This window comes from Rattus norvegicus, chromosome 4 (assembly GCF_036323735.1).
Source record: "Rattus norvegicus strain BN/NHsdMcwi chromosome 4, GRCr8, whole genome shotgun sequence".
Classification (NCBI taxonomy): domain Eukaryota; kingdom Metazoa; phylum Chordata; class Mammalia; order Rodentia; family Muridae; genus Rattus; species Rattus norvegicus.
In genome coordinates this window covers 69,947,553-69,973,961 of record NC_086022.1, presented here as the reverse complement: position 1 = coordinate 69,973,961, position 26,409 = coordinate 69,947,553, and the positions used below count along the sequence as shown (strand labels likewise).

Genomic DNA, 26,409 nt, shown 5'->3' with positions numbered 1-26,409 from the left:
CAGCAGGCCAGAAACTAAATCCAGTAGCAATGGATGAGAACCCCCAGAAGCCTAGAGTGCCTCAGCACCCAGAGGGGACTCCTCCCTCAATCATGCTAGCTAGAAATAGGCCTCTACCTGGTCTCTTTATTCTACTTGCCTCTCAAGTCTCTGAGGGATGATATTTATTCACGCCTCTTCATTATCTATCCCTGTTCTACCTTCAAACTGTAATGAGTGGAGACGACACAGAAGAGAGGTGGGCTGCCAGCTCAGAGTCCCATACTAGCTCTATTATGGAGAAAGCTGTAGAACTGTGGGCAACTGCAGCTAAACTCTGGCTTCCATTTTAGAATGATTTGTCTCGGAGGACATTTGTATCTACAGGTATCATCTAGAACTGTTGAGTCATAGTCAGGCCAGAAAATGAAAGACAAAAAGCAAGCTTCCAAGGTAGTCTATGCCACTGAGGAGTGGATCAGTGGGGAAGATTTGTGTCTGGGCTCCCATAACTTGACCTCCTCACAAACTTGCCACTTAGGGAAGGCAGTCATCTCTTCTCCGGGAAGGCAAGCTTTGGAAAGACACAGACTTTCGGTTTAAATCCTCCTGAGGTGAGCAGAGACATTTCCTATTCACGAGTCTTAAATGAGAAGGCTGAGGGGAGAGACCATCCCAGCAATGCTCTCAGCCATACTAAGTCGGGAGCCATAAGAAGCTGTTCCCAGAGGCTTCTGGGAAATGTGATTTTCACGGAGCTTAACTGCTAATGTTAAAAGCTGAGCCACAGAGAGCATTTTAATTAATTACCTGTTATTTTTAAGTAAATTAGAACCAAGAATGTGGTAAGATCTCTGAGGAGGTGCAGCTGGGTTCTGTCATACTGGCATTGGAAGGACGCAACCTCGGCGCTCCTTTCTTTCCGGGGTCCACATGGGGGAATGTGGGGTTCAAATATCACAGACTCACACTCCAGCTTTATATAAAGCTCCTTAAGTACTATTTTTTAGGTAATAAGGAATCCTTGCTTCATCCATAACAGACTTTACTTACATGGTGAAACATCAAAACAGAAGTGTACTAATAACACGGGAAATCCAACAGTGGGTTGAGTAAGGACCTAGGCTCTTACTTCCGGAAGGTCAAAGAGCAGTTTCATTACTGGAAGGACCTACGGGGACTGAGGATGGGTATGTTTCCTGGATGCCGCCTTCAACCTCAACAGTGGCGCCCCTTGAGTTTCCTCCAATGTCTTTACAGGCCTCTCTGCTATGGCGACCTCCACCTGTCACTCTCAATGTGTGACAACCTACCTGTCTCCACAGTTTGCCTGGGTGTCCTGTGAAAGCAGGGGTCAAGCATGCATGTTTTCAGTTGTGTCTGGCTGATAATGTCTAACATACAAGTAGCCCCCAGTTAATGGTAATTGGGCTGAATTCAGTTGTAAAATCAGATTAATTATAGACTCAATAGTGTTCAAAGACTTGAAAAAAAAGTGATAGAAGAAAATGACTGACTTTCGTTTATGTCATTTTTAGCAGAAAGAACCCAAATCAACCTGAAACCACAGTGAGGCTTAACATAAAGATGACTGAAAGACAACGGGATCATCCAGCAAAGAAGGGTACCCTCCTGCTTTATAGCTTTCACCCCAGTGAGGTAGGAGATGATCAGAAAGCTGTGCTCTCAGACACTCGCAGTGAGGCCAGCACCTTCCCAGGCTGTGAGTTCAAGTGAAGAGCTTCTGAGGGATGTTGACCATATGTGAGCCTAAGGAAGGCACAGGACTCCAACATGCAGAGCAAGAAAGCCCAGGTCATAAAGACTATACATGGACTGACCCTGGACTCTGTCCCCATAGGTAGCAATGAATATCCTAGTAAGAGCACCAGTGGAAGGGGAAGCCCTGGGTCCTGCTAAGACTGAACCCCCAGTGAACTAGACTATGCGGGGAGGGTGGCAATGGGGGGAGGTTTGGGAGGGGAACACCCACAAGGAAGGGGAGGGGGGAGGGTGATGTCTGTCCGGAAACCGGGAAAGGGAATAACACTTGAAATGTATATAAGAAATACTCAAGATAATAAAAAAAATAAAATAAAATAAAAAAAAAAAAGAAAGCCCAGGTCAGGTCATGCCAAGTGGTCTATTTGAGCGTGAAACAGGATGTGTAACTGAAGGTACACAGCACAAGACTGTTCCTGATAAGAACTCCAGTCTGGGGACACTGAATTTTATTCCATAAACACAAGGAAGCCACAGGAAAAATTTCTTTCATCAAGAAATGCTATGTAATTAGCATATTTTAGGAAAGTAGTGTGTTTTAAGAGATGAATTCAGTGCAAAGTAGGGAAATGAGCACTTATGAAATTCTTGTTTGGGGGCTGGATGCTTTTGCAATATATTATCTCATTTCATCTCCACAGAAATCCCAACAGGGTTGGAAGCGCTACCTCAGTTTTACAAACGAGAAACGCAGGCTCAGAGATTGGCAACCAACTTGGGGCGGGGGTAGAGATTTCTACCCAGAGCTAAATGACTCCCAAAATACTGCAGTTTCAATAACAGCCCAGATGGAGCTCGAGGAGTGGAGGCAACTGAATGGGCCGCAAGGAATGTTGTGAGGAAAACGTTGGCAGATGTTGACAATTGATGGAAAGGTGAAGGTGAAAAGAAGCCAGGAAAAATGACAGAGGAACAGCCGGAGTCTTCAGATGGCAGGGAGGAATGGCTTACCCTGAGGGGAGGGACGGAATAGGGCGGTATACACTGGGTGCCTACGGTAAGCCGAATGTTCTCATGTGTTTAGAAATCAAAGAGCATGTGTGTGATGTGTGCAGAGAAAAGACAAATCTAACTGAAGGCATGCCTGGGTTTCTAGCTAGGGAGAATTGAAATACATGAGGCCTGTACTCAGAAGACTGTTTCATATTCACCAGACTCACCCACACAAGCGTGTGTGGTGTGTGTATTGTGTATATGTGTTGTGTGTATTGTATGTGTTTTGTGTGTGTGTATTTTATGTGTTTCTGTACATGTATTCTGTTGTGTGTGTATTGTTTGTATTTTATCTGTTTCTGTATATGTATTGTCCGTTATGTGCATTTTATGTGTTTATTGTGTTTATATATATGTATTGTTTGTGTGTATGTATGTTGTGTGTGTTATGTATGTGTTGTATGTATTTTATGTGTTTCTTTATGGATACTGTGTGGAGTATTGTGCTGTGTTTATTTATGTGTTGTGTGTATATAGTGTGTTGTATGTAGTGTGTGTGTATGTGCATATATGTGTATGTGTGCAGAAGTAAAGGACCAAGATTTTTTAAAAAAAGGTACAGAGAAAAGGGGAAAACCTTAGTACATTGCCACAGAAGACAAAAGTTTCCGGGGAAATGGAGACAGAAAACACTAGGAAAACCAGGAAGTGATGTCTCAAGAGCAAGTGGCAGGTGGATCAGACAGAAGAAGCACATGTCTGAGGAAGCAGGTGCTCTGAGACAGAGGGAGGACTCTAAGTGAGGCACTGAGTGCATGGCAGAATTACAGAAGCTGGTTTTTAAGTGGGGTTGTACTTATTCAAGAGCTCTAAACGTGTTTTGTTTCAGAACATATGAGAAGATAGAGCCCTAAACTAGTCCCGTTTTCCTGTCTCTCTAAGGTATACAGCAGGAACAGACTTGGCCACTTCCTATTTTTCTACCTCAAGAACACCAGCCTTGGTATATATTAGTATATACTGGTGATCTATCTGGGGAAGGGGATGTCAAATCTGATCATAAATAAGCTAATTACTATTTGTGATAATGAAAAACTCAGGCTTCAGAGTGAAGTTTGAGTTGAACCATAACTCCAGTGTTTTGGGACACAAAGCTTTTAAACTCTATCAGCAAAGGTCAAGAACTGCAGAGAAAACTTGAGTTGGTGACCAAGTGAGCAATTCCAGTGTCTGAAGGGCTCACTAGATGCCAGGCAGGGTCTAAACATTTCACGCTTCAAAGCATTTAATTCTCACAACAACCCTACAAGGCACATAAAATTTTATAAGGTGGGGAGTCAGCTATGTGAAGGATAAGACTAAGGTTAGAGAATTTTAAAGCAGGGTCTCACCCCAGAAGACCCTCACTACATTGAGACTTGTTGTTATTAGTGACACCTTGGTGGTAGAAGGGACTCTCCTTGGAATGTCCCACCAGAAACTAATACCTTGCTTTTAGGTGGGGAGAAGGGAGAAGGACCCCTATGGTGGGTGAGTGTCAGGGTTTCTATATTGTCTGGCCTCCCACTAAAGCCCTCAGGCCCATTTCCTCATCCCAGGTGCTCTCCCCCAGAGCCTTTCCTCTTCTTCTGTAACTAGGAACACGGAAGCAAGAAGACAAGAGTATGAAGACACTATAAGGCTCCACCTCTTACTTGTCTACAGTTCTAAGCTGGTTTGAGGGCTCTCTGGACTGGTGTATAAATCGAGGGTGGGAACATTAACCTTAAAGGCTGCTAGAAAGAAGGGAAGGAACAACACCTGAGCTCTGAACCCTGTCTGCCTTTGACCCAGTGCACTCAGTCCTTCTCTTCCTTTTTTCCCTCTATGCCCCCTGAATGAGGCTGAAGTTCAAATGAGACCTTTCTTCTCCTTTAAAGTTCTTTAAACCCGTAAAATATATCCAAGGTGTGAGGCTAGTCCAGGGTGAGGAGGGAGCCTTTGCTGAGAAAATACTACAGATTAGGCTACAGGCAACTAGACAGGGCAGTTTCTTAATTAGTGATTGATGGGGTGAGCCCACCCTATTATGGGTGGGACCATCCCTGGGCTGGCAGTCTTGGGTTCTATAAGAGAGCAGGCTGAGCAAGCTAGGGGGAGCAAGCCAGGAAGCAGCATCCCTTTTCTCTTCTTCTGTAACAGCCAGGAACATAGAAACAAGAAGACAAGAGTATGGAGACACTATAAAGGCTCCACCACTTACTTGTCTGTACAGTTCTAAGCTGGTTTGAGAGAGTGAGGGCAGGAACACTTACCTTAAAGACTGCTGGAAAGAAGAGATTCCAAATCCCTGCCCTTTTGGAGGTCCTTTCCTGATTTCCTTCAATAACAAATCGAGATGTGGAAGTACAAGCCCAATAACTGCTCCCATCCCAGATTGCTTTGGGCATGATGTTTCATCACAGCAAATATAACCCTGACTAAGGCACCAGGTCACATACATCATCTTTCCACTTTTCTCAGGAGATCACACATTTTCAAGAAACTAAAATTACTACCACCTGCACCACCAGCAACACTACAGTCACCACTCTCATCTTCCTCCTCTTCTTTCTACTCTGTTTCCTCTTCTTCCTCCTCCTCATCATCATTTTTCTCCAAATTTTGTAATTAAAGGTATTGGCAATAAAAAGGAAACCAGCTAGTTTGTCACACTAAAGCCAGGTGTCCTTTCTTCTCAAAGACTGGAAGCAACTCCAAGGCTAGGAAGAGTTTCATCTTCTAGAGAATGGAGAATTTAGTAGTACTTAATAGCTAGTTATCTATTGGATACCTAACAAGCATTGGATGGGTTCAAATGGTTCACAGAACTAGGGATGCTTTCCTTTGCCCATCCACATCTGGAATACCCTTGACCTTTTCATAGCATCTGTAGATAGAGTGAGCATTTTCCAAGTCCCAAATCAAGCTATGAAGTATAAGCCTGCTCTATCTAATACGAGGAAAGTGTCTTAGACGTGGGGCGGTCTCCCCAATGTCAGCAAAGCACATCAGCTTTGCGGACATTCATGTTCTAATTATTTTTGACATGGTAATAAAATAAGAGCAAGGTCTCCTTCAACCCAGCAATTCAAGTTCTGTTGGATAAAAATGTTTGTCCACCAGAGCAGAATCTACTTAGACCTCCAGGGACGTGCTCCTAAAATATCTCCAAGGTCACTATCCCCTAGGCTTCCAAGGTGCTGGCACAGTATGAATCTCTAAACAGATTGGGATTGCCAGGATTCACCCACTTTACCCACAGGTGAGGTGCAGGTGCCACCTCTGAGCCCTAATTGTACCTCACTATCCAGTGCATTGGCTGCCTTTAGGTTTTGTTCCTTAGTTTCAGCCAGTTCTCTAAATTCCAGGAGCATGGGGGAGGAGGAGGCACTAAATTAAACTCTGTCTGAGCACTCCACCTGCCCAGTAGGAATGTGCTTTAGCTATCACAGGGCTTGTTTAATGGGCTCTGGTCTGGTTGTTCTGATGGCCAATACACTACCTTCAGTCTCACCCTTCAGGCTTTGGTATGCAGAATGCATCACAGCCACCCAAGTAGTAGTAGGGATGACAAGGAGCCACAAGAGAGCAGCGGACTCAGCCTGGCTCTGTTGGACCACTTCTCACGGTCTTTTAATTTCTTCACTGTCATATCTGCCCCTCCCCTCAACTCTTCTATTCCTAGGAGACAGGAAAGGGGACACACCTCTTTCCTCCCACATCATTGTTTCTTTGGAGCAGCTCTCGAGCCTAAAAGGTCTCCATTTATTTCAGACACCATCCTTTTTCTTTGATTTATGATTTGTTTTAAGACTAGAGTCTTGGGTGACAAGTTCCCTTTCTTTGGAACTTGTCCATCTCTGTAGGAACAGCCAGAAGAGCAACAGGAAGAGAGTCTTTTGAAGTTGCTTTAGACAGTTCCTAAGTTTCCATGGTAACTTGTTACTGTGGCATCTCCACTGTATTCTGGGGCTTTCTGTTCCACTGGGAGGGGTTGGAGCAACCTGTTCTTTCTCAACAACTACCCAGCAGTGGAGAGGGTCTTCCCACTGCTCTGCTGCTCTGGTCTCAGGCCTGTCCTTCATTCCATACTCCTGTCTATGGGGAGTTCATTGTGGAGCAAGATTCAATGCAGTGGTGGTGTCTTGTTTATGCCTGGAAAGACAGAGTCTGCCTGGTACTGAGAGATGAAGCCTTAGGGCATCTTGGTCCCAGGCTGGCCCATATTGATTCAACAGCTCAGATATCTCTGTGCTCATACAGGAAAGCAAACAGGGAAGGCACCAAGCCGTGTAGAAATTATCCATCCCCTATGAGAACAAGAACAAAATCATATACCCCACCCTCATTCTGGATACTGAGAACCAAAATCGGGCTTCACCATCTTTATGAATGTGATTTTGCCAGCCCACTCTTGGACCTATCCTGCCTAAGAAAATGATTTGATTATTCATTAAAAGAACTTTCCCGGGGTTGGGGATTTAGCTCAGTGGTAGAGCGCTTGCCTAGCAAGCGCAAGGCCCTGGGTTCGGTCCCCAGCTCCGAGAAAAAAAAACAAAAAAAAAACAACAAAAAAAAAACAACTTATTTAAGAACTTTCCCAAAGACCCATCAGGGGCTGCATTCAAAGCACCCACAGATGGGTTACATCCTAAGAGTCTTTGAATCCTTCAGATCCAAATCCTCATCTTCTGTCTCCTTCGATCCTGACGTATCCTTATTCTTACTCAGTGTTGGTGTCATTAATCTTACACTGCATTAGTCAAATACCATACTGAAAAGATTGCTAAATCTAAGATTCTAGTTATTTTGAATTTACTTCTTCAGAGGTCCAACCAAAATGTGAGATGTTGTACTCTCCCTTACCACACAATTGAGTCAGCTTTTTCTTCTACCTTTTCAGCATTTGAGGGTCATCTTGGAATATAAGGAAAGGACTCACATATTTTTGTGCTCATCCTGACAGCATACTTGGCCTGTGCTGTGGAGAAAGGGAGCTATGAGCAGGATAGAGAACACGAATGTTTTCAGGAGATTTCCCAGATCACTGGTTCTCAGCCTTCCCAATGCTGTGACCCTTTAATATAGTTCCTTGTGTTGTGACCCCCAACCATAGAATTATTTTCGCTGCTACTTCATAACTGTAATGTTGCTACTGTTATGAATTGTAATGTAAATACGTGTTTTCTAATGGTCTTAAGTGGCCCCTATGAGTGGTTTATTCTATCTACCTCCCAAAGAGACTGAGACCCATAGATTGAGAACCATTATCCTAGAATCTCTAAAACAAAAGATTCTTCTGTTCTAGTTACAGGATGCTTGAATGCTCTGGACAATGCTGGAAAACCAGATGGCTTTGTGGATGTGATTTCTTTAATTCAATGTTTGTTCAATGAATGGGTCAAGGGTTTCAATTTTGCAGTGGGTCCCTAGTAGGGCAGAGGGAGCATCTGGGGTATCACATTGCAGTAACGTCTGAGAGCATGCTTTTCAGACCCCTTACTAGGATCTGGCCATCCGAGCAAGGATGCAGTACTCTCTACCTTCACTGCAACTAGGAATGGCAGGCTATAGAGTTTCCAACAGTACATACCCCAGAAGAATGAACTTATAATGTCACCCAGTGAGGAACCCCTGGGTGGTTTGTGCAATGGATATATGAGAGAGCAGAATATAGACTGGTGTCCCATCAATAAAGCAATCCTTTGACCATGCCCTTAAAGTCCTTTCATGGTCTGTTACCTGCTTAGTATCACCTCCATTGCTACCCCTCTCTGCCCCTGTCACAATCATCCTGATGCTCAATTGCTCTAGACCCAATGGTTTCATTACCATCCCAAGTACTTTCTACATCCTGGGGCCTTTCTGTAAGGAATGATCCTCCCCAACATTTTCTTATAGCCTACTGCTGTCCCTCATGCAGGACCCTGCCCCGTCCCCACGTGGCTAACAGGCCTTGCATGCTCTCTCCCATCTGCAATGTCTCATCACTCTCTCTCTCTCCTTGTTCCTTTTATCCTCCACAGTTCCGATCATCTAACATGTTTTCTAAATTATGGTACGAACTTACTTTTCTGTCTTCCTAACTAGAATGTGAGCTTCGTGGACTTTCTCTGTTTCTCTACTGTATCCCGAGTAAGTGGTATGTGGCACACAGGGGGAACTCAGTATTTACTGAATGAAGAAATGAGCAATTTGGGTAGTGATTAAAATGAGAAGGATTACCTGTATGAGGATTCATTTCCTGTTTCCATAGCTCATCATAGGGTCTCTTGGTGGTATTGGTAGCAATGACATAAAGCCACTCAGGGAAGAGAGGAATATCACCAAAGATAGTTATTTAAAATGAGAGATATTTCAGGGGCTTGGGGGATGGCTCAGTAGTTATCAGCACCAACTGCTCTCCTAGAGGACCCATGGTTCAGCTCCCAGCAACCACCATAGTTACAACTATTTTCAACTTCAATTCCAGAGGATTTGACACTCTGTCTGGGCTCTTTAGGCACTGCAGAATGTTGTATACAAACATACACTCAGACAAAAAATACACATACCCCCCAAAATAATAATAAAATAAAAACAAATTTAGAAAAGAAATAGCTCAGTGCTAAAATAATAATATCAAAGTCTTTTATGAGGGCAATACCTGCTACTGTTGTAAGTCCTTCAGATGAGATGAGTTAACTCTGTAACTCTCACGGCTATGCTTGAATTAAGAACTATTATTAGCTCTTTTTAATATGTGAGAAAATTGAAGCAAGGCATGAAAGGCAGATAAGGAAAATTCCAGTCATGTGGCTAGTCCAGTGTTCCTTTGGTCCTGGACTATATCTTCATGAAAACCCTGTAATTATCTCTTTTCACTGGGTGACTCTGCTTCCTGATCAAGGACTCTGGGCTCCCAGTTAGGAAGCAGGATATGGCAGGTAGCTCATATGACCAAGTGTGCTTGAGGACACCTAAGAGGCACGGGTTTAGTTTCCATAACTACCTTTTTGATACCTTCATCAACCACCTCCCTCCCATCCCCCTTCCCTGTTCTGTCTCCGCATTTTATCTCAGAATTTAATAAGAAACCATCCGTCTATCTTAACCAGGACATGGCAGAGTAGCAGACTTGAATAATTTGTGAGTGGATTTTAGAGGCTTCTAATGTGATTGTCACAGGCCACAGTTTGCTCGGTCGGAGATGCTTACTGTTCTGCTATGAGGCTGATGTTTACAACAGGGGTGGCAGCATTGGTGGCAATGTTACAACCCCTTAAGGTCTGAAGTCTTCCCACTTGTTGGGTTGCTAGAGTAATCTACCCTGGCCACAGGCTCTGTGTAAAGTAAACCTGGTTGTTACTTCCCAATCTTCCTGACAACACGTCTCCTCCCATAAATGGCATTTACTGCCAAAATGTACCCTTCAAGGATATGTTTTGAATGTAATTATAAATGCTAATAAATATTCAGGTATGTACCTTGCAAGGGGCAGGAAACGTTCTGGGTGTGAACTAGACTGTAAATATCTGCTTAAGACTTTGAAAGACGGCAAGGCAAAAAGTCTAGGAAAAGAGTTGTGATGTCCTAGTGAAGGCTCACGTAAAACTACAGAGTCAGACCACCAGGGTAAATGGCTTTTATGCCAGAGTCACTTCTGATTAGCTCATTAGAGCAGACTTTGCTTAGGGCGTGTACATCATAGAAACTGCTACCGTTTGTTATAAGCTGTGCATATTGCCAAGTCATTGGCTTATTGGATTTATCCTCTCTTCCTGGAATATCTAATTTACCTGGTCCTCTGTTTTGTATCTCCCCTCTCTGATCAATGAGCTTTGAAGTTATGACCTGGAGGCATGAAGTTGAAGACTTAGTATCTCTTGACCTTAGAGAAACTCTGGTTTCCAAGCAAGCCAGAGCCAAGGACTGGCAATGGGGAGAGAGGCTGGGAGAGAAGGCTGACGGGAAAACTTAAATACTCCTAGGACTTCCTAAAATCACTTTAGGACCTAAACGAAACAGCGCTCAAGACACATGCCTAATGCCTTTGACCATCATGCCAAACTCGGGCTTTCCAAATTTCTACCCTTAAGCAAGATTTTCATCTGCCAAAAGAGGGGCATTGTGACGAGTGTCTGGGGGCTTGAAGCACAGTTGGCTACCTATGCCAAACACGTGACACTGCTGGTTTACATATCACAACAATCATTCAAGACTGATAGCTTGAGCTATCTTCCAGCATTCTCTTTATTTCCCCCGATGGCATAGCAAGGCAGAAAAGGTCATGCTGATCACAGATGGTATGAAAAGACGCTTTAATGGTTTCCTTTTCCCCATTATCACCCATGCCCTCAGTTCTGGCCACTATCCCCTCCATATGGCTCCTGTATGCTTTGGGAAGGAGAGAGAAGAAACAGAAAGCACAGACACGTGCATGCTCTCGGGTGCTTGCGGAACATATAAAGAGAAATTGTGAGAACACTGGCAGCTGCTGAAGAGCACAGAGCTGAAGTTCAGTGAGACACAGTGATGCTCGGCACGGGTATGCAGGCCAGAGGCAGCAGTCTGGGTTGCAAGAATATAGGCTAGTGTCATGGGCCAGGCTTAAGATTCATTTATGCCAACTACCAGCTGGATGTGCCATGAAACGACACAACTGCTCTTATCTAAACTGCAGGGGGTCTGGCTGGTGGTATCTAAAGTCCTTTCTCTTTCTAAGGTTCCAGGAATCCAGGTTAAGGTCAAGAAACTCCATGAATTCAAGAATTACTTATATTCTGCTTCTTAAAGGAAATGAAGATATTTCATAACTGGAAAAGATAGGTTCTAGTACTTCTCAGTAAATATGAAAAGAGAAGCCAGCGAAAGGGACTATTGTTACCATGGGGACTGTAGATAAGACAGGCTGCTTTCTGGAAGGCCACCACACAAAACCACAACACTTTCTGTTCCTTCCATATAATTTGCTTTTCCAGCATAGTCACTCAGCAGCTGCTTGTTATGCCGCAGATATTGCTCTTGACCCAGGAGAGGCCTTAGTGGAGGCATTCTGTCACTAAGACAGACCTGGTTCTGGTCTGATGCTCATGGACCTTAGGTATCAAGGGGAGGCAGAGAAAGGATGAGCAAGTACAGAGTGTTAAGAATCCGTCCCAGATACCTAGTCCCCAGATCTTGATTTCAAATGTCATTATCTAATAAAAAGAAACAGCGCTCACTGGAGAGATGGTGCAGGGTGGGAACAGCAAACACCCAGGGTGACCTAGAGCTCCTAGTACTGTTCAAAAGTAAGTGTGCAAACAAGGAGGTAACAAAGCACAAACAGCAGAAAACAAAACCTCACACAGTGGGGTATGTCAATGGGCCCAAGAACCAATCGGAAGACCTCTCAAATGCCAAGGCTGGCAGGACTGAAGGGACCAAGAAAAGCAGCACTGGACTATATAATCCAAATGACAAAATCGAGGCCCTCAAGTCCACACCAATATAAATGAGCAACCAAGTGAATTAAATGTGGAGAACAGGAGACACATACCCCATCTAGGATAACTCCAAACTGTTTCTGTGGCTGCTCTACCCTGCAGAAGGATGGGAATCCCAGCACGCCACTGCTGTTCTCCATTCCTCCTGGGTAGACACACAATGATCGTCTTCAGAGGAATATAGTATAGAAGTGGGGAAGGAAAGAATTTGCTGTGGAGAAACACTACAATCACTACCTATTCCAAGTGGCCAGAGCAACACCGGCATGAGTCTGAGTCATGTTGAAATGATGAGATACAAATGGCATTTAACCTCTGGCATCCTCTTTCCCCTAAACCATAATTCAGTCTAATAATGGAAAAAATCATATAAGCCCCAACAGAAAGAAAATCATATAAGCCCCTATAATATGCCTGGCCAATACTCCAAAACTGCTCAGGTCATCTTAAACAAAGACATAGGGCGCCACAACCTAGAGAAACCTAGGGAAACAGTAGCTTTAAGTGCATCTTGGTGACAGACATGGGATCCTGGAACAGAAAATGACATTGGATAATTCTAAGATATGACTGAGCCATGAACTTCAGTTACTAACGCTCCAATATTTATTCACCCATTGTAACAGTTGTACCACAATAACACAAACATATTAATAAAAGGAGAAACTAAGTATGTGGCTGAGTATGATACCTCAATTCTTTATAATGTTTGCTCGACTTTTTAAAATAATCAATTATGGGTTGGGGATTTAGCTCAGTGGTAGAGCACTTGCCTAGGAAGCACAAGGCCCTGGGTTCGGTCCCCAGCTCCGAAAAAAAGAACCAAAAAAAAATCAATTATGGTGTGCATATATCCATGTCACATCACATATGTGGAAGTCAGAGGACAATTTGTGAGAATTAGCTTTGTTTCCACCCCATGGGTCCCAGGGATTTAACTCGGGACACCAGGCTTGGAAGCAAGCATTTCTACCTGTTGAGCCATCTCATAAACTCTCACTGTTTCCTTAAATCTGAAAGTGTTTACTGAAAGGCAAAAGAAGGTCTGTAGGTCAGAGAGCCTCTCTTGGTGGCTTTGAACAAGCAAGCTTCCTTGGGTTCTATCCCTGCAAGGAGAGGAATTCCAGACTGGGTTCTCTGAGATGTGTGACCCTGGCAAGGATCTCACATCTCAGAGAACCCAGTCACAAACATAAGCACAATTTTGTAAGATCCTCAACTGAACCCTGTTAAGCTGCACCTGGAATTCTTCTTCAGGGAACCTATGAGATAATACATGTTTATTGTTTAAAGTTGCTTTAAAAAAGCAGTGGCAAACCCACAAACAACATATGTCTAGGCAAGAAGAGGCACACTAAAGAAATTGAAAATAATTAAACTGTAAAGTATGCCTGGTGTGTTCCTTGAATTGCTGGTCAAGGAGACTTTGAAGCAGAACCTTAGAGTAGAGACCTAAACCTAAAGAAAGAGACATCCATTAGTTGCTGTTAAGGTCAAGGATGTCATGCAGCTCCAGGGTCTGAACCAACCATTATATACATTAGAACAGAAAGGCAGCCCATGTGTGTGGAGCTGTGTGAGTGTACAGGAAGAAACAGAAAGAGAGCCGAGAGAGGCAAGGTCAGCCAGAATGTAAAAGACTTTTAAAAGAAAGGTAAGGAATTTGAATTTTAAGTTTAACTGAAGATCATTAGACAGGAGATGGGTGACACATCAGGTTCATAGTTTAACCACTGTATGCCAGGATGGCAAAATGAGTCAGTGGGCAAAGGCACTTGCTACCAAGCCTCACAACCTGAGTCTGATCCTTAGGATCCAGACAATCATGGAGAGACCCAAATCTCAAGGAGTGTCCTCTGGCCTCTACATCTGTGTCATAGTGCACCGCCCCCCCCCCACATACACATACACGAGGTAATAAAAGTTAAAAGGATAAAAGATTCATACTAACTGCTCTGTTCAAAACTGGTCCTGGAACAGCCATAGTGGATTCAGGGTGACCAGCAAGGGACTTAGTGCAAGTCTAGGCAAAAGATGGCAGAGCCTTAGCCCTGACTCAGGGTAGAGAGGAACAAAGGCTTCCAGAAATTATGGGAGGACATGGGAAGGCACTTGACACTACAAGCATAGGCTAGGGATTCCAACTCTTCTTGTAAACCTGTGTGCTGAAGAAGCTTTCAGGGAGAGTCAGAAGTGAGCAGTGTTGTCGTGTGCTCCTGTGCTACGTGGTCTGTGCCTGTGTTACCCTGTTCCCAAGCCTCCAAACATCCCTGATGATTCATTATGATGGTTATCTGTACCCACATGAGGTTATGCCAGTCTGGGCTAGATCTTCTCTGAAGGTGCTCCCAAAAGGAAAATTAGATTCCCTCTACCACCCCAGCCTCCTGGCCAGACAATGCTGCCCTGCTTAATCATTGTTTTCCTCTGGTTTGAACACCCATTTGACAGTTTGTTGGTGGTTATTTCACAGTGTGCAAGGTATCCTCGCTATAATTCAGAAATAGAAATGCCCAATGCAGACCCCATCGTCCTAGAGGAACAGAGAAGAAGGTGTGAAGAAAATTCTTTCGCCTTTGTTTTGGTCCTGCTAAAACATATATTTCATAATCATAGTTACCTATATTTATAAATTATAATATATATTTATAACCTAGAGCAACACATATCTGGGCAAGAAGTGGAATAGCACCAGAAAGTTAAATTATTTAATAAGTAGAACTTGCCTAGTATGTTTAATGAATTGCTTCACTTAGAGTAACCTGTAACTCAATCATTGGAATCTTGGTTTCAAATATTCTTCAAATTTAAAAAAGTTTTGTGTTGTATGCTTATGCCTATAAGTATGAGTATGCATGTGTGTACATGTGAGTGTATGTATGTGTGCATGCATTTGTGAGTGTATAGGTAACTGTGCATATGTGTGCCTGTGGAATGTGTCCTTTGTTGGAAGTCATCTACCTTGATTTTTGAGACAGCTCTCTCCCTGGCCTAGAGCTTGTTAGTCAAGCTAGGATAACTGGCTAGTAGACCACAGGGCTCAACTTACCCTGCCTCCCTGGTGCTGATATAATAAGTAGCCACCATCACATTCAGTCTTTTAGCTTGGGTTCTGAAGACTGAACTCTGGTTCCCATGTTTGCAAAGCAAGCACTTTACTGATTGAGCCATCATCTCTCCAGCCTGAATGTGCCCTTTTCATTCTTGCTGAATCTCCCCTTTCTACCCAATTGCCCTACTCATCTGACCATCCCCAGACACTGCTGCTCTTGGTTTCTACCTGTTTCTCTTGCGTTCAGCCCAATATAACCACTAGGGTACCTGGTTTTGCTCAGTTTCAGACACCTGAAAGACCTTCACCCAAGGGAAAACAAAGGCTACACGGTCACATTTTGGGAAATGCATGTTCATTCTGAATGACTGATTGGTTTGTTGTGTCTTGGAGGTGGCTGGAACAGGTGGCTTACTCCCCGAGTTCTTTGACAGGTCATCCACAGGAACCTAACCCCTGGAGAACAGAGACGTTTAGGTTCATTTCTTCTAGGTTCATGTCTGGCCCTTAAATTTAGCTATCCCAACTGAGCAGGTTAGGAATTTAGTGTCTGATCTTGGACTATCTCCTTCCCAACACAAATGTTTTTTTTAACAAGACTAAGTTCATGAATCAGCACACAGCAGCCGCCCTGAGCTGCTGAATTCCCAGAGCTGTGTCTCTCCCAGTTGCAAAGGATGCTAGCTCAAGACAGAAGGATAGACCAGAACTTCCAAAAAGGAAATCACCACCATTTGAGGGATCAGAAGTTAATGCGTTGTTCTTAACACCCTTTTGCTATTTCATGGCCTGAGAATACCCCAAAGTGTATAGATACCATTTCCCTTCTCACCACAGCTTCATCCAGGAGCTTATCGCTTAACCTGGGGTTGAAGATTAAAACAAAACAACAACAAACAAACAAATTTCAGGGGGAAGAGAAGGCTTTGTAGTCTGTGAATGAACTAGATTCTGTCTAGCCTGCAATGTACCCTAATCAGTGAAAAGTGGTTGTTGAAAGAGAAGCTTCCATAAAGTTCATTGTCAGACAACACTTTATCAAAAAAGATGAATTTGCCATCATTCATATATATATATATATACATATATATATCATATCATATCATATCATATCATATCATATCATATCATATCATATCATGTATCCAAGAAAGCACAGAGTTGTGTGTACCTTCTAATAGTCAGTAGTCAGGGCTTGGGTAGGCCTTCGAGCTACTGAGGCCTGTTGACATTGTCTTATTTCTTGTTGCATAAGGCTTAGAAATGCATTCATAAAGGCCCAGGTATGAGTGTGCTGTGTGTGCATGAGAGTGCATGTGTATGTGTGCATGTGCATATGTTTCTGTGTGTCTGTGTATACAAGGTAGAGACTAGAAAGACTCTTGAGTTTATCTGTCTCACTTGTTCTTGGCTCTGTTTTTCACATGGAGAGCACCCCAAAAGCTACATGGGGTGGGTACTGCTTGGCCCACATCAGTGCTTAGTGGAAGTTTTCCAGGAAGCTTTGGATGAGGCCTACCTGGGGTGAGGAGAGCAAGGATCCCATTCTTCTCTTATTCAGAAAAGAGTTCATGGCTCCTAATCTAGCCTGGAGCTCTGGACATCTAGTAGCTGTCCCAGCAGTAGGAGGGCAGGGCTCCAGGTACCCTCTTGGATATTGTCATCTTGCCTTTTGTCCCAAGGCTACCAGTGAGTGGGCCATTGACCCAGTAACCTCATTGTAGTCACAGCTTTTAGCTTAGCCATTATCACTCAATTCTGCCTGCTTATTATCTGACCTTCTCATGTGGCCTGGCTGGAAAAGATAAGCTCAGCAATTTAACTCTGGCTGTTAGTGTACAAGCCAACTTAAGTCCTTGGGAAGTTCTCAGAGTTGAGAGGTCCCAGGTTTGGAACCTTGTTCCTGCCAAGGGAAAGGGCCCATAGAGAAGGCAACGAGGCACAGCAAATGTCAGGTAAGAAGTAGAGATGACAGCCAGTCAGTCCCTGACCTTAGGGCTCTGGATTCCTGCTCAGTTTGGGGCTGGTTTGCTCAGCTTCTCAGGGATGCCTGGAAGACCTGTTTCTGGCCTCAGAAAAGCCTTTCACTAAACTCTGTGTTTCCAAAGAGTTAGGATATAGACTCACTTACACAAGATACAGCTGCTTTTAAAAAAAGTCTTTTCTTATAGTTTGGATGTCCTCATGAGAGGTGGAGAGGAAATAAATTTACCAGGGAAAACACTGGTAAAATATAGTGTGAGAACCATCAACTAACTTAACCTCCATTGCCTTAGCAGAGAGAGAAGCTCACAGGACATAAGTGTGTATTGGAGGTTGGTGACTTGTCTATGTAGGATCTATCACAGAGCCACCACTTCCCTCTCACTCTCTGAGCTTGTACCTTAACCACAGGTATAGTCTTAGGTGTAGCAGCTCTGACATGGGGACATCCTGACTCTGATAATAGGTTAGTCCCGTAAAAGTATCAGCTCCATGGGAAGCCTGCATTTATGTTTGACGCTGAGTAGCTGTGCTTCAAGGAACAGCAAAACTTTAGGGCCCAAGTCCTTCCTACAAAACCCCTCCCTTTTTCTTCTCCCAAACCAGACCTTTTTGTGCCCTAGAAATCTCTGCGCATAGTGAGGGACACGCTTCTCCATTCCCCAGCTTCTCCTGCAGATAAAGACCTCATCTTTCTCTCCTCAGCTCAGAAACAGGCACAAAAGAGACTACCGTCAATTAGGCACCTGCAAAATGTCCAAAGTTTGAGTTCTGCTCCCAAATGTGGGAATCCTTTTCCCTTCCTTCCACAATCATTTCCAATTCTGTCTGTCCACACTTGCTCTCTGCCTCCAGGTTCCACAAAATTCACCCATCCACCTGTTCCAAATAGTCCAATGTTTGAGCTCTAGGCTGAGCCGCAGACTGGGAGACTCCAAAGAGGAGGAAGATTCCCAAGTAGACAGTGAGGAAGCTTCTACTTCACTCAGACCAGAACCTATCCCCAGTTCTCTCTATGTACAGTCTGCTAAAAGCCACTGGGCTGACTCAATGGCCATACAGGAATCAGAAAGGAAACAGAAATAGAAGGATCTAGTCTCAACCCACCACTGCTTTGTTTTAAACCATAAGTCAAGGATGAGCATGGCCCTTAAGAGAAACACCTCCTTCCTTGGTCTAACACTAAAATACAGAGCACAGGAGCATGAAACAACATCTATCACATCCTGGTTTCATGCTTCCAAGTCTGAGGTCTCCATCTGCCCCCATTAAGTCTCATAGCCACAGTATCTCCCTTTCACCTAGGCAGTGAGGTCCCCAAGACTCTAGACACTCAAGACTGTATCTCCTTTCTTTTTCCATCCCTAACAGCTGCTAGAGCAGCCAATAGCTAACAGGGGTAGAGACTGTTGATGAGCCAGCAGATGAGGAAGTCGAAAGAACCATACTGACCAAGCTCCTCTGCTGTAAGCTCTTACCACTTGCCCACAGTTCCAACTAACAAGACCTCCCCAGCCTCCCCATCCCCATCAATAGTATTCAGCCTTACCTCCCATGAGGAAGAGAAGCCCAGCCACATACTGCATAAGGCCTCGGTCCCAGCAGCAGCCCAGGACACCGATGATCCAGCCAAAGAGGATGATGGCCACCGCCATGCCCATGAAGCCAGCTGTCATTCTACGCAGATCTGTGAGGAAGCGGGAGGAAAAGAGTTAGCATTAGAACATGTGATATCAGGTGTACCCTAGCCTGGGGCAGGGAGAAGAGGGTACTTCATGGACAGAAAGACTACCTATTGAGTCCCTGCACAGGAGAGAGCCATTGGAGGTGACTATCTTCTGCACAAGTGAGCTGTGACATCTGGGTTCCTAAGCACCAGGCAAACACATCATCCTGTCAGCTCACTTCATCTGTGCTAAGCATGTGCTGCTCTTCCTGTGATTCTATCCCATCCTTAAGGGACAGGTGCTGTCTCTAGTGTGGAGAATAGAGACAGCAACTTGCTAATAGCAGCACAATAAGTGGTAGAAGGGACTCGAACCCAGATAGTTGTGGCTAACAGCATTAGCCTTTTAGAGAGCAGTGAGGTGGGCTGCTGGAGAGAGCAGGGCTTCTGCAGACAGACTGCCCCTTACCTCTCCCCGTTTTAACTCAGGTCTGCTGGACTGTGGGAGAAGTCACATGTGAAAATATGGGTTTGGTGCTCTGCTCCGTCTCAAGCTGGCTCTTGGCCTTAGCTCTGCCTGAAGTCTTGGAAGCAGAGGAAGAGCTGCAGTCTGAGCCCCTGGAGCAGGCCCTTTCTTGCAGTTACCTCTATCTTTCTGATTCTAGGGTTAGCCCCAGCATCACTGTGAGGACCATGCCTGCTCTTTACTTCTATGGCCTATCCGACAAAGCCAGGAATGACTTGGTAAGGAAGGAGGTTGCTGGAAAAATGCTGCTTGCAGCAGAAGGGAGAGAGAAGGACTGCCCCTCTCTGCTGGCTACTTAGCATCTTACCCAACTAAGCTTCTTTGCTGGCTTCCCTTTTGAGGCCAGATGTCACCAAAGCTATGATCACGTGCTCCCTCTACATTCATGGCTCTGGCTTGGACTTGCTTCCAGAATGGTTTCCTTCTCTTACTCCCTTTACATAGAACTGATTCTTTACTTCCTGGGGAGCACTTCATCCATCACATTGGTCACTCCTTCCTGACTCTGCCTGCAGCCCCTCATGCCTACCTACCTTCAAGGCAGTACACCAGCCCCAGCCTGCTAACAGGACGCAAAGCAAGAGCAAAACAAACGAACAAACGGACCGACAAACAAAAACACCATTTTGCCTGGCCTCTGCCCTAGATCCTGAATCCCCGGCAGCATCCAGAGCATCCTAAAGGTCTACCCTCTCACAAAGGAAGGGTCAAATGTCAGGGTGGTAGAGAAAGTGCCTTCCTGGAATCAGGTACCTCACATCCACTGCTGCCCCATCTCTCTATTCTTGTCCCAGAGGAACAAATGCAACAGTGTTTCTGTGGGCATAAACATCTGAGTCTGTCATAAGGAGGCCATTCCTTCTTCTTTTCCCTCTTTTACATTCTATCCACTCCTATGCAGTCATAAAACATGTAAAAGGGCCCTCTGCCTCCAGCAGAGCACAGTTTGAGTCAAGATCTCTCGAGGGGTCTGGTCTCTTTGTTCTGACAAGGAAAATCAGACATTGTCAGTCCCATCCAGGAGAAGCTGACTAGAGAGGGAGGTATAAACACAGAGGAAAAACAACACCAGCTCTCCCATCTGGGAAGAAAAAGCCAGCAGAAGCTGGACAATTCCCTAGTCCCAGAGGCAGGGATCCTGAAATGGGCAACAGGAAAGATACCTGTCCTGCCTGATTCTGTTTTGCCTTACCGAGCACCTAGCAGGCCTGCCCCAGCCAGGTGGAAATGACACTCTGTGCTCACTTCTGTGAGTTGCTAAGGATGCCTCATTATCACACAGCAGTGTGCAGATTACGCATACGGCCAAATGAGTCAGGCGGGGTTTTGCTGAAAGAGCCATTTGATGACAATGCTCACGCACAAGCTCAGCCTCCTGCACAGCCAGCCATAGCTAAAAAGCAAGGACTATCCCCGTCCATGGGCTGACCCAGGCCCTGTGGGTCACTTCCTACGGACTGACATTGCCTTTCATTCCCACTTCTACAGTCACACTCATGACCATCACGAGATTCCTTCTTTCCTCACGGTAAGAGCCTGATCAGACTGGTCAGTGGAGACACGTGAGGCCGTGTGGATTGATTCCTAGGAACAGGTAATATATGATTACTATTCTAACTGCTGCTTGCTTAAAGAGCAAATGGGAAGAGTCCACTCTCCCACTGGGAAGTTTAGTATCGTAAACAGAAGGTACTAAATTCTGCACTCTCTTCTGAGTTCTTCCCTTTTTCATACAGTAAAGGCTTCTGGGTCCTGCCCTTATAATCCCAGTAAAACTACCTTTTCCAGAGGTCAAATTCTCACTTGTCTTTAATGCCTGGATGTCCTACATTGGTCCCAGACTATAGACCCTTGGGAGCAAAGATATTGCCTAAGGGGATGAGTGGATGGTGGGTTGCACCAAGTGAGTCCATACTGGCCAGGGATGGACCTGTGGGTTGGTGAGGCAGCAAATCTAAAGAGAATGCCAACCATAAAAAATAGGAGGTGACATTTATTGAAGGATGAGAGCAAAGTGTTCTACTTAGAAGAAAATGGAAGGGGGCAGAAAAGCAGGCAAATGGAGAAAATAATCGCTATTCTTAATGTTCTGGGCAGAGTCCAATCATCTGAGTCTCCAGTGTTGTGGGGGGCAGTTGCCCTCTCTCTGCCTCAGCTTAGGTAAACTTCTGTGTCTCCCACAGGGTACTGTTGACTTATGTAAAAGGTGGTTCTAAGTTGTTGATGTAGAAATAGGATGAAAATCAGAGGTCCTGACTGTGTTTCCATTGACCCAGGAAAGATTTTCACATCACCCCTGAGTCTGGCTTTGTCCAGCCTCTGTGCAAACAATCAGTTTTTTCTACTTAGAGAGTTAACTGGGTTATCTATGCGGTGGCTCAGGCAAGCTACTCTAATAGGTCAGAAGGCAGGCAGAACGAGAAGTATTCCAGTTTTACAGATGAGAAAAAAGCAAAACCCAAAGACAAATAAATAAGTTATCGACAGTCTCAAAGCCAGCGGACTGCAAATAGAGTTAACAGCTGCATCATTGAATTGCGTGAGGAAACAGGATAAATAAAAGAATTAAAATTGATGTGAGCAAATGCACTTGGCATCCCTTCTTCTAAGATCAAGCCAGAGCTGTAGCTAAGAGATGGGGAACAAAGGACAGAAGACAAGAAGGGTGGGAGCTGTGGCACGGCTGGGAGCTGGAAATGCCAGATCCAAAGGCAGTGTCGGAGAAACCCTACTGCCTATCCCACATGAAGCCCTGTGTTCCAACTCAAGAGAGGATGGGGAGGGAGGAGAAAGGGAGGGAGAAAAAAAGGAAAAGAGGATAAAAATAAATAAAAAAACAGATGGATGAATGGAGCAAAAAGAGAAAGAAGACAATGTCTAGCTTTAATTCACACACAAAATCTGGTCCATGGAGCACTTGGGAAGGCCACCACACACACACACACACACACACACACACACACACACACACACACACACACACACACTCAGTTGGAATGTAGAGGCATTAGAGTGTAGTGTGTCTGTTGTTTCACAGTCTTTCTATTTGTATTTGAGTTAGTGTCCTCTGTCACTCTGTGGTTATATGCACATGATGTCACAGTTCTTCTACCTGCCCGTCAGCTTCCTCTTTAAGAATAAGAAGCTACCATTCAATTCCTGTGGTTTCCTTGGGCCCACAGTAGTATCCTTTATTGGGAATCTACACAGTTTGTATTTCTTTCTTCATCATTTAATGACTTTAGAAAAAGAAAAAAGAAGAAAAGAAAGTGGAAAGTGGAGAAAGGAAGCTGTAGCTTGCCTTTCCCAGAAGCTTTAGGAAACTTTTCGTTGCCTATGATGTGGAATCTGTGATGATGGGCTCTACTGTCACAGAGAGAAGAGTCTTGGATGATAACGTTCGATTCTGCAGGCGATCACGGGAATGAAGTATCGCATGAACCGAGTCGGGTTGGAGTCTGTTATCTGTGTTTCGTGCCCCTCACATTTAATGTTCTAATGTTTGAAATTAGGAAGGTGCATTCTAAACTCTTGAACGTCCAGCATGATGAAAGGGGGTGGGCAGAGGGAGGATGGCTGTGAGGGAGGGTGGAGGAAGAGACACCAGGAGAACCACTAAATAAAGCTAGAAGGAAAAAAAAAACAGTTTTCCTTGGGACTTTTTTTTAAGTTTAAACTCCAATTAACACTTGAATTGAAAGGAATTGCTTGCAACTCTGCACAGGGAAACTAGGATGTCTGCATCAAGTGAACACCACAGACGGGAGAGCATAGACTTTAGGCTCCTTGTGTCTTTCCAGTTGTGCTATAAAGATCTCGTACAGAAAAGCGATCATGAGTGAAACGTGTTTCTCCTACTGAAAAGCATGAAAATGATAAAGGTAAACTCAGATTAGACCTTGCTTCCTAGGTAAAGGCTAGATACACGTGGGGAAAGGGACACTACACACTAATGGCTGCAATTTGAAAGGAAAGGGGGAGGGAGGTGGTGGCTGGAAGGTACCTAGAGAGAGCCAACCTGCTGGAAGCTCCCCCTTCCCAGGGATGGAAGCACACAGCCCTGGTTACAAAGGGGCCGCCCTGCGAGCAGAACAATCATCCACAAATGAACCAGGTCACAGGCATTACAAGCTGAGCAACGTGCTGAGGACAGCGCCTCAGAGTCTTTGTACTGAGGGGTCAGACGGTATGGGAGAAAATGAGAGGGAGGAGGGAGAGAGGATAGGAATGAGACTGAATTGGCAATGACCTTCACACCCCCCGGGTCATCTCACGACAGGCTGATTCAAAAGACAGGAAACAGTCCAGGCACCAGTCCTTATCTCCAAAGGAAGTGGTATTGGGGTGGAAATGTAGGAACAGATGAATGGATCCTGGGAATCAGGGCGCTTCTGTTGTATTTCTCACTCTACTGCCCTTTAGCTCTGGGAACATGGACAAGTCAGTCTCTCTGGAGTTTACGCAGATGGTGAGTAGAGGGTAGGATAGCATCGATGTCAAAGAGTTATTGAGACGTCTACATGGGCTACTACGTGAAAACAATGTTAGGGATGCAGGAATATGAAATGGAGTGCAAGTCATCTCAGTTTTAGCAACTGTTTTCTACACATTGCATCCTTGGCATTTGTCACCCTTGAGCTCAGAAGGAGTGGAGACATATGTTGGGGTGTGCTCCTCATTAAAGACTTGCTACTGAGGGGAGCAGCCTTCTGGAATCTGTTCCTTCACCTTTCAAATGCTGGAGAGGCTAAGACCAAGGAACTATTTATTAGTATGGAGATACATACATCCTGGAGTGTCTGTCCTCCAAGGACCGAAACAGCTGGAGGCTACAGCAGCTAATAGCAGAGGTGCTGGTGGCCATCCAAGCTCTTTCAACTCTGGGCTCTGGCAATGAGCACTTTGGGCATATAGGAGGACGAAATATGGGGCAGAATATGATGATGTGTTGAGAGCAGTTCGGAGGTTTAGGTAAGAAAAACAGGCATGGCTCATGCCTCCGACTCACACAATACAGGTTGGTTCAGTATCACAGTGTAGTTATATTTAAGGAGTTATTTTAGTGAAACCAAACTAGCATCCAGGATTCCATGGAGAGTGGCAGACATGGGGTTCAGATCTCTAAAATGCTGCTCAGAAGGCTTTCTGTCATGTCCTGCACCCCATCCTTCTTTAAACGCTCCATATTCCAGTTGTCCAAGCTGCAGTTTGTTCCCCTCACTCCCTTCTGAATGGCAGAGGGTCCTCTAGCATCCAGCTTCCTATGCTTTGCCTGGCAAGCTCCATGCCATCTTTGAAGACCTCCCCAGAATGTGCATGCATCTCTGGTAGCTTCTGTGGGGCTCTAACAGACCTCACAAGCAGTACCCAGAGCTGCACTTAGCTGACTTCATTGCCCTGTCTTACCGTGCTTACTTGTTTACATCTCTCTCCCTTGAGTAAATTCAAGCTGGCTCAGGACTGCCCTGGTGTTTGTTTCTTCTTGTCTTCCTAGTTCCTAGCTCATTGGCTGACATAAGCAAGTGTTCAACAAATATTTGCTAAATGTGGCCACCATCCAACTCTGTAGTAATTATCAAAGCTGTGTGTGTGTGTGTGTGTGTGTGTGTGTGTGTGTGTGTGTGTGTGTGTGTGTGTGATATCTTCACAGTCCAGTGACTCAAATGTCATTGTGACTCGGACTCAACTTTTCTTTAATCTTGGGGGTGGGGGACTTGTTAGTTTACTTACTTGGTTGATTTTTGTTGTTTGCTTTTTGTTTGTTTGGTGGGTTTTAACTGTTTTGTTTTTTATTTTTTATTTTTGCCAACATTAACTATTGCTTAAACAATTCAGCATCATTGCTTACTGAATACAAAGGAAACATCAGCGGATGTTTGGGTTTCCTGTAGCCTGAAGCATGGAAGCCATTAGGAAAAGCTTTGTCCCCCAGATGATAAATAAAACAGACCCTCCTGCATCACCCAAGCCTACAGCCAGGAAGAGACAGTGAAGAGAAGGCAGTTGCTGTAGAAACAAGAAGCAGTTTCTGGGTCAGGCGACAGACGTGGAGCTTCCTCCTCCTCAATCCTACCTTCAGATTAGGGAGCTGCCATAAATAGGGATATTAAGCCACGTCGCCATATACAAATCACATTCATTGTCAAAACAATGGAAGAAAAGTTAGGAAGTTTGTGCTTGCTTGATGAAAGCTGGGCTGGCAGCCAAAGCAAGTACAGGAAGAAGTGAAAGGAGGGAGAATTCGGAACAAGGAGAAACATTCCAAACCCTGAAAATGGGAAAGTTGCAGTACTGGGCCCCTTGCTGCTGCTGTAATGGCCTTCAGTCAATAGCAGAAAATCAAGAAGATGATGGGAAGGGATGTATTGGCTACCCTCATATGCCTGGGTGGAACCTGTTCTTCTACGCAAGAGAAAAGCTATTTTGCCTTCTCTATGCCAAGTCAGCTGCTTGGAATGTAAGGCACAGATGACCCCCGAGAGACCCCACAAAGCAGTCAGGAGACAAGAGCATCAAGACACATGGACTCCATAGAAAAATTAGGCCAGTGCCCGAGAACTAGCTAAGTTAGCTTTGCCTAACAGAGAAAGGAACGATTCAATAGCAATCAACACTGTTCTACCCAGGAGGATTTGGGGGAATATGCTTAGGATGGGCCAGTTCACCTCTACAATGTCCCCTAAGGAAGATGCAATTTTTTTTCCAATATAGAAAGGGAAGCATGGGGATTTTAGTTGACCAAGGTTATGCAACCGGTAAGGATCGTCTTCTGAGAAAGTGTCCCACTCTGCCCATTCTTATACCATTCTTCAATGCTTCTCATCTACTATGCTATTTCAAAGCCCAGGACTGAACTTAACATTCAGTATAAGATGATGGAATATATTCACTTATGAAAACCATTCTGCTGAAAGATGTCAGTGACATAAGAAAATTGAACAGAAAAGCAATGTGCAAGCCTGAGTATTTCTATATTGCATGAGTGTATATATGCACCTAC

The 26,409-nt window shown here is 44.6% G+C and overlaps 1 protein-coding gene across 1 annotated transcript in view; it reads right to left on the bottom strand.

Annotated features, from left to right (window-relative positions):
- Tmem178b (transmembrane protein 178B) overlaps nt 1–26,409 on the bottom strand; it is a 376,213-nt gene that overhangs the window by 28,439 nt on the left and 321,365 nt on the right. Inside the window, 1 exon segment of the mRNA NM_001195277.2 lies at nt 18,767–18,904. Within this exon segment, the coding sequence (NP_001182206.1) occupies nt 18,767–18,904 (138 nt within the window).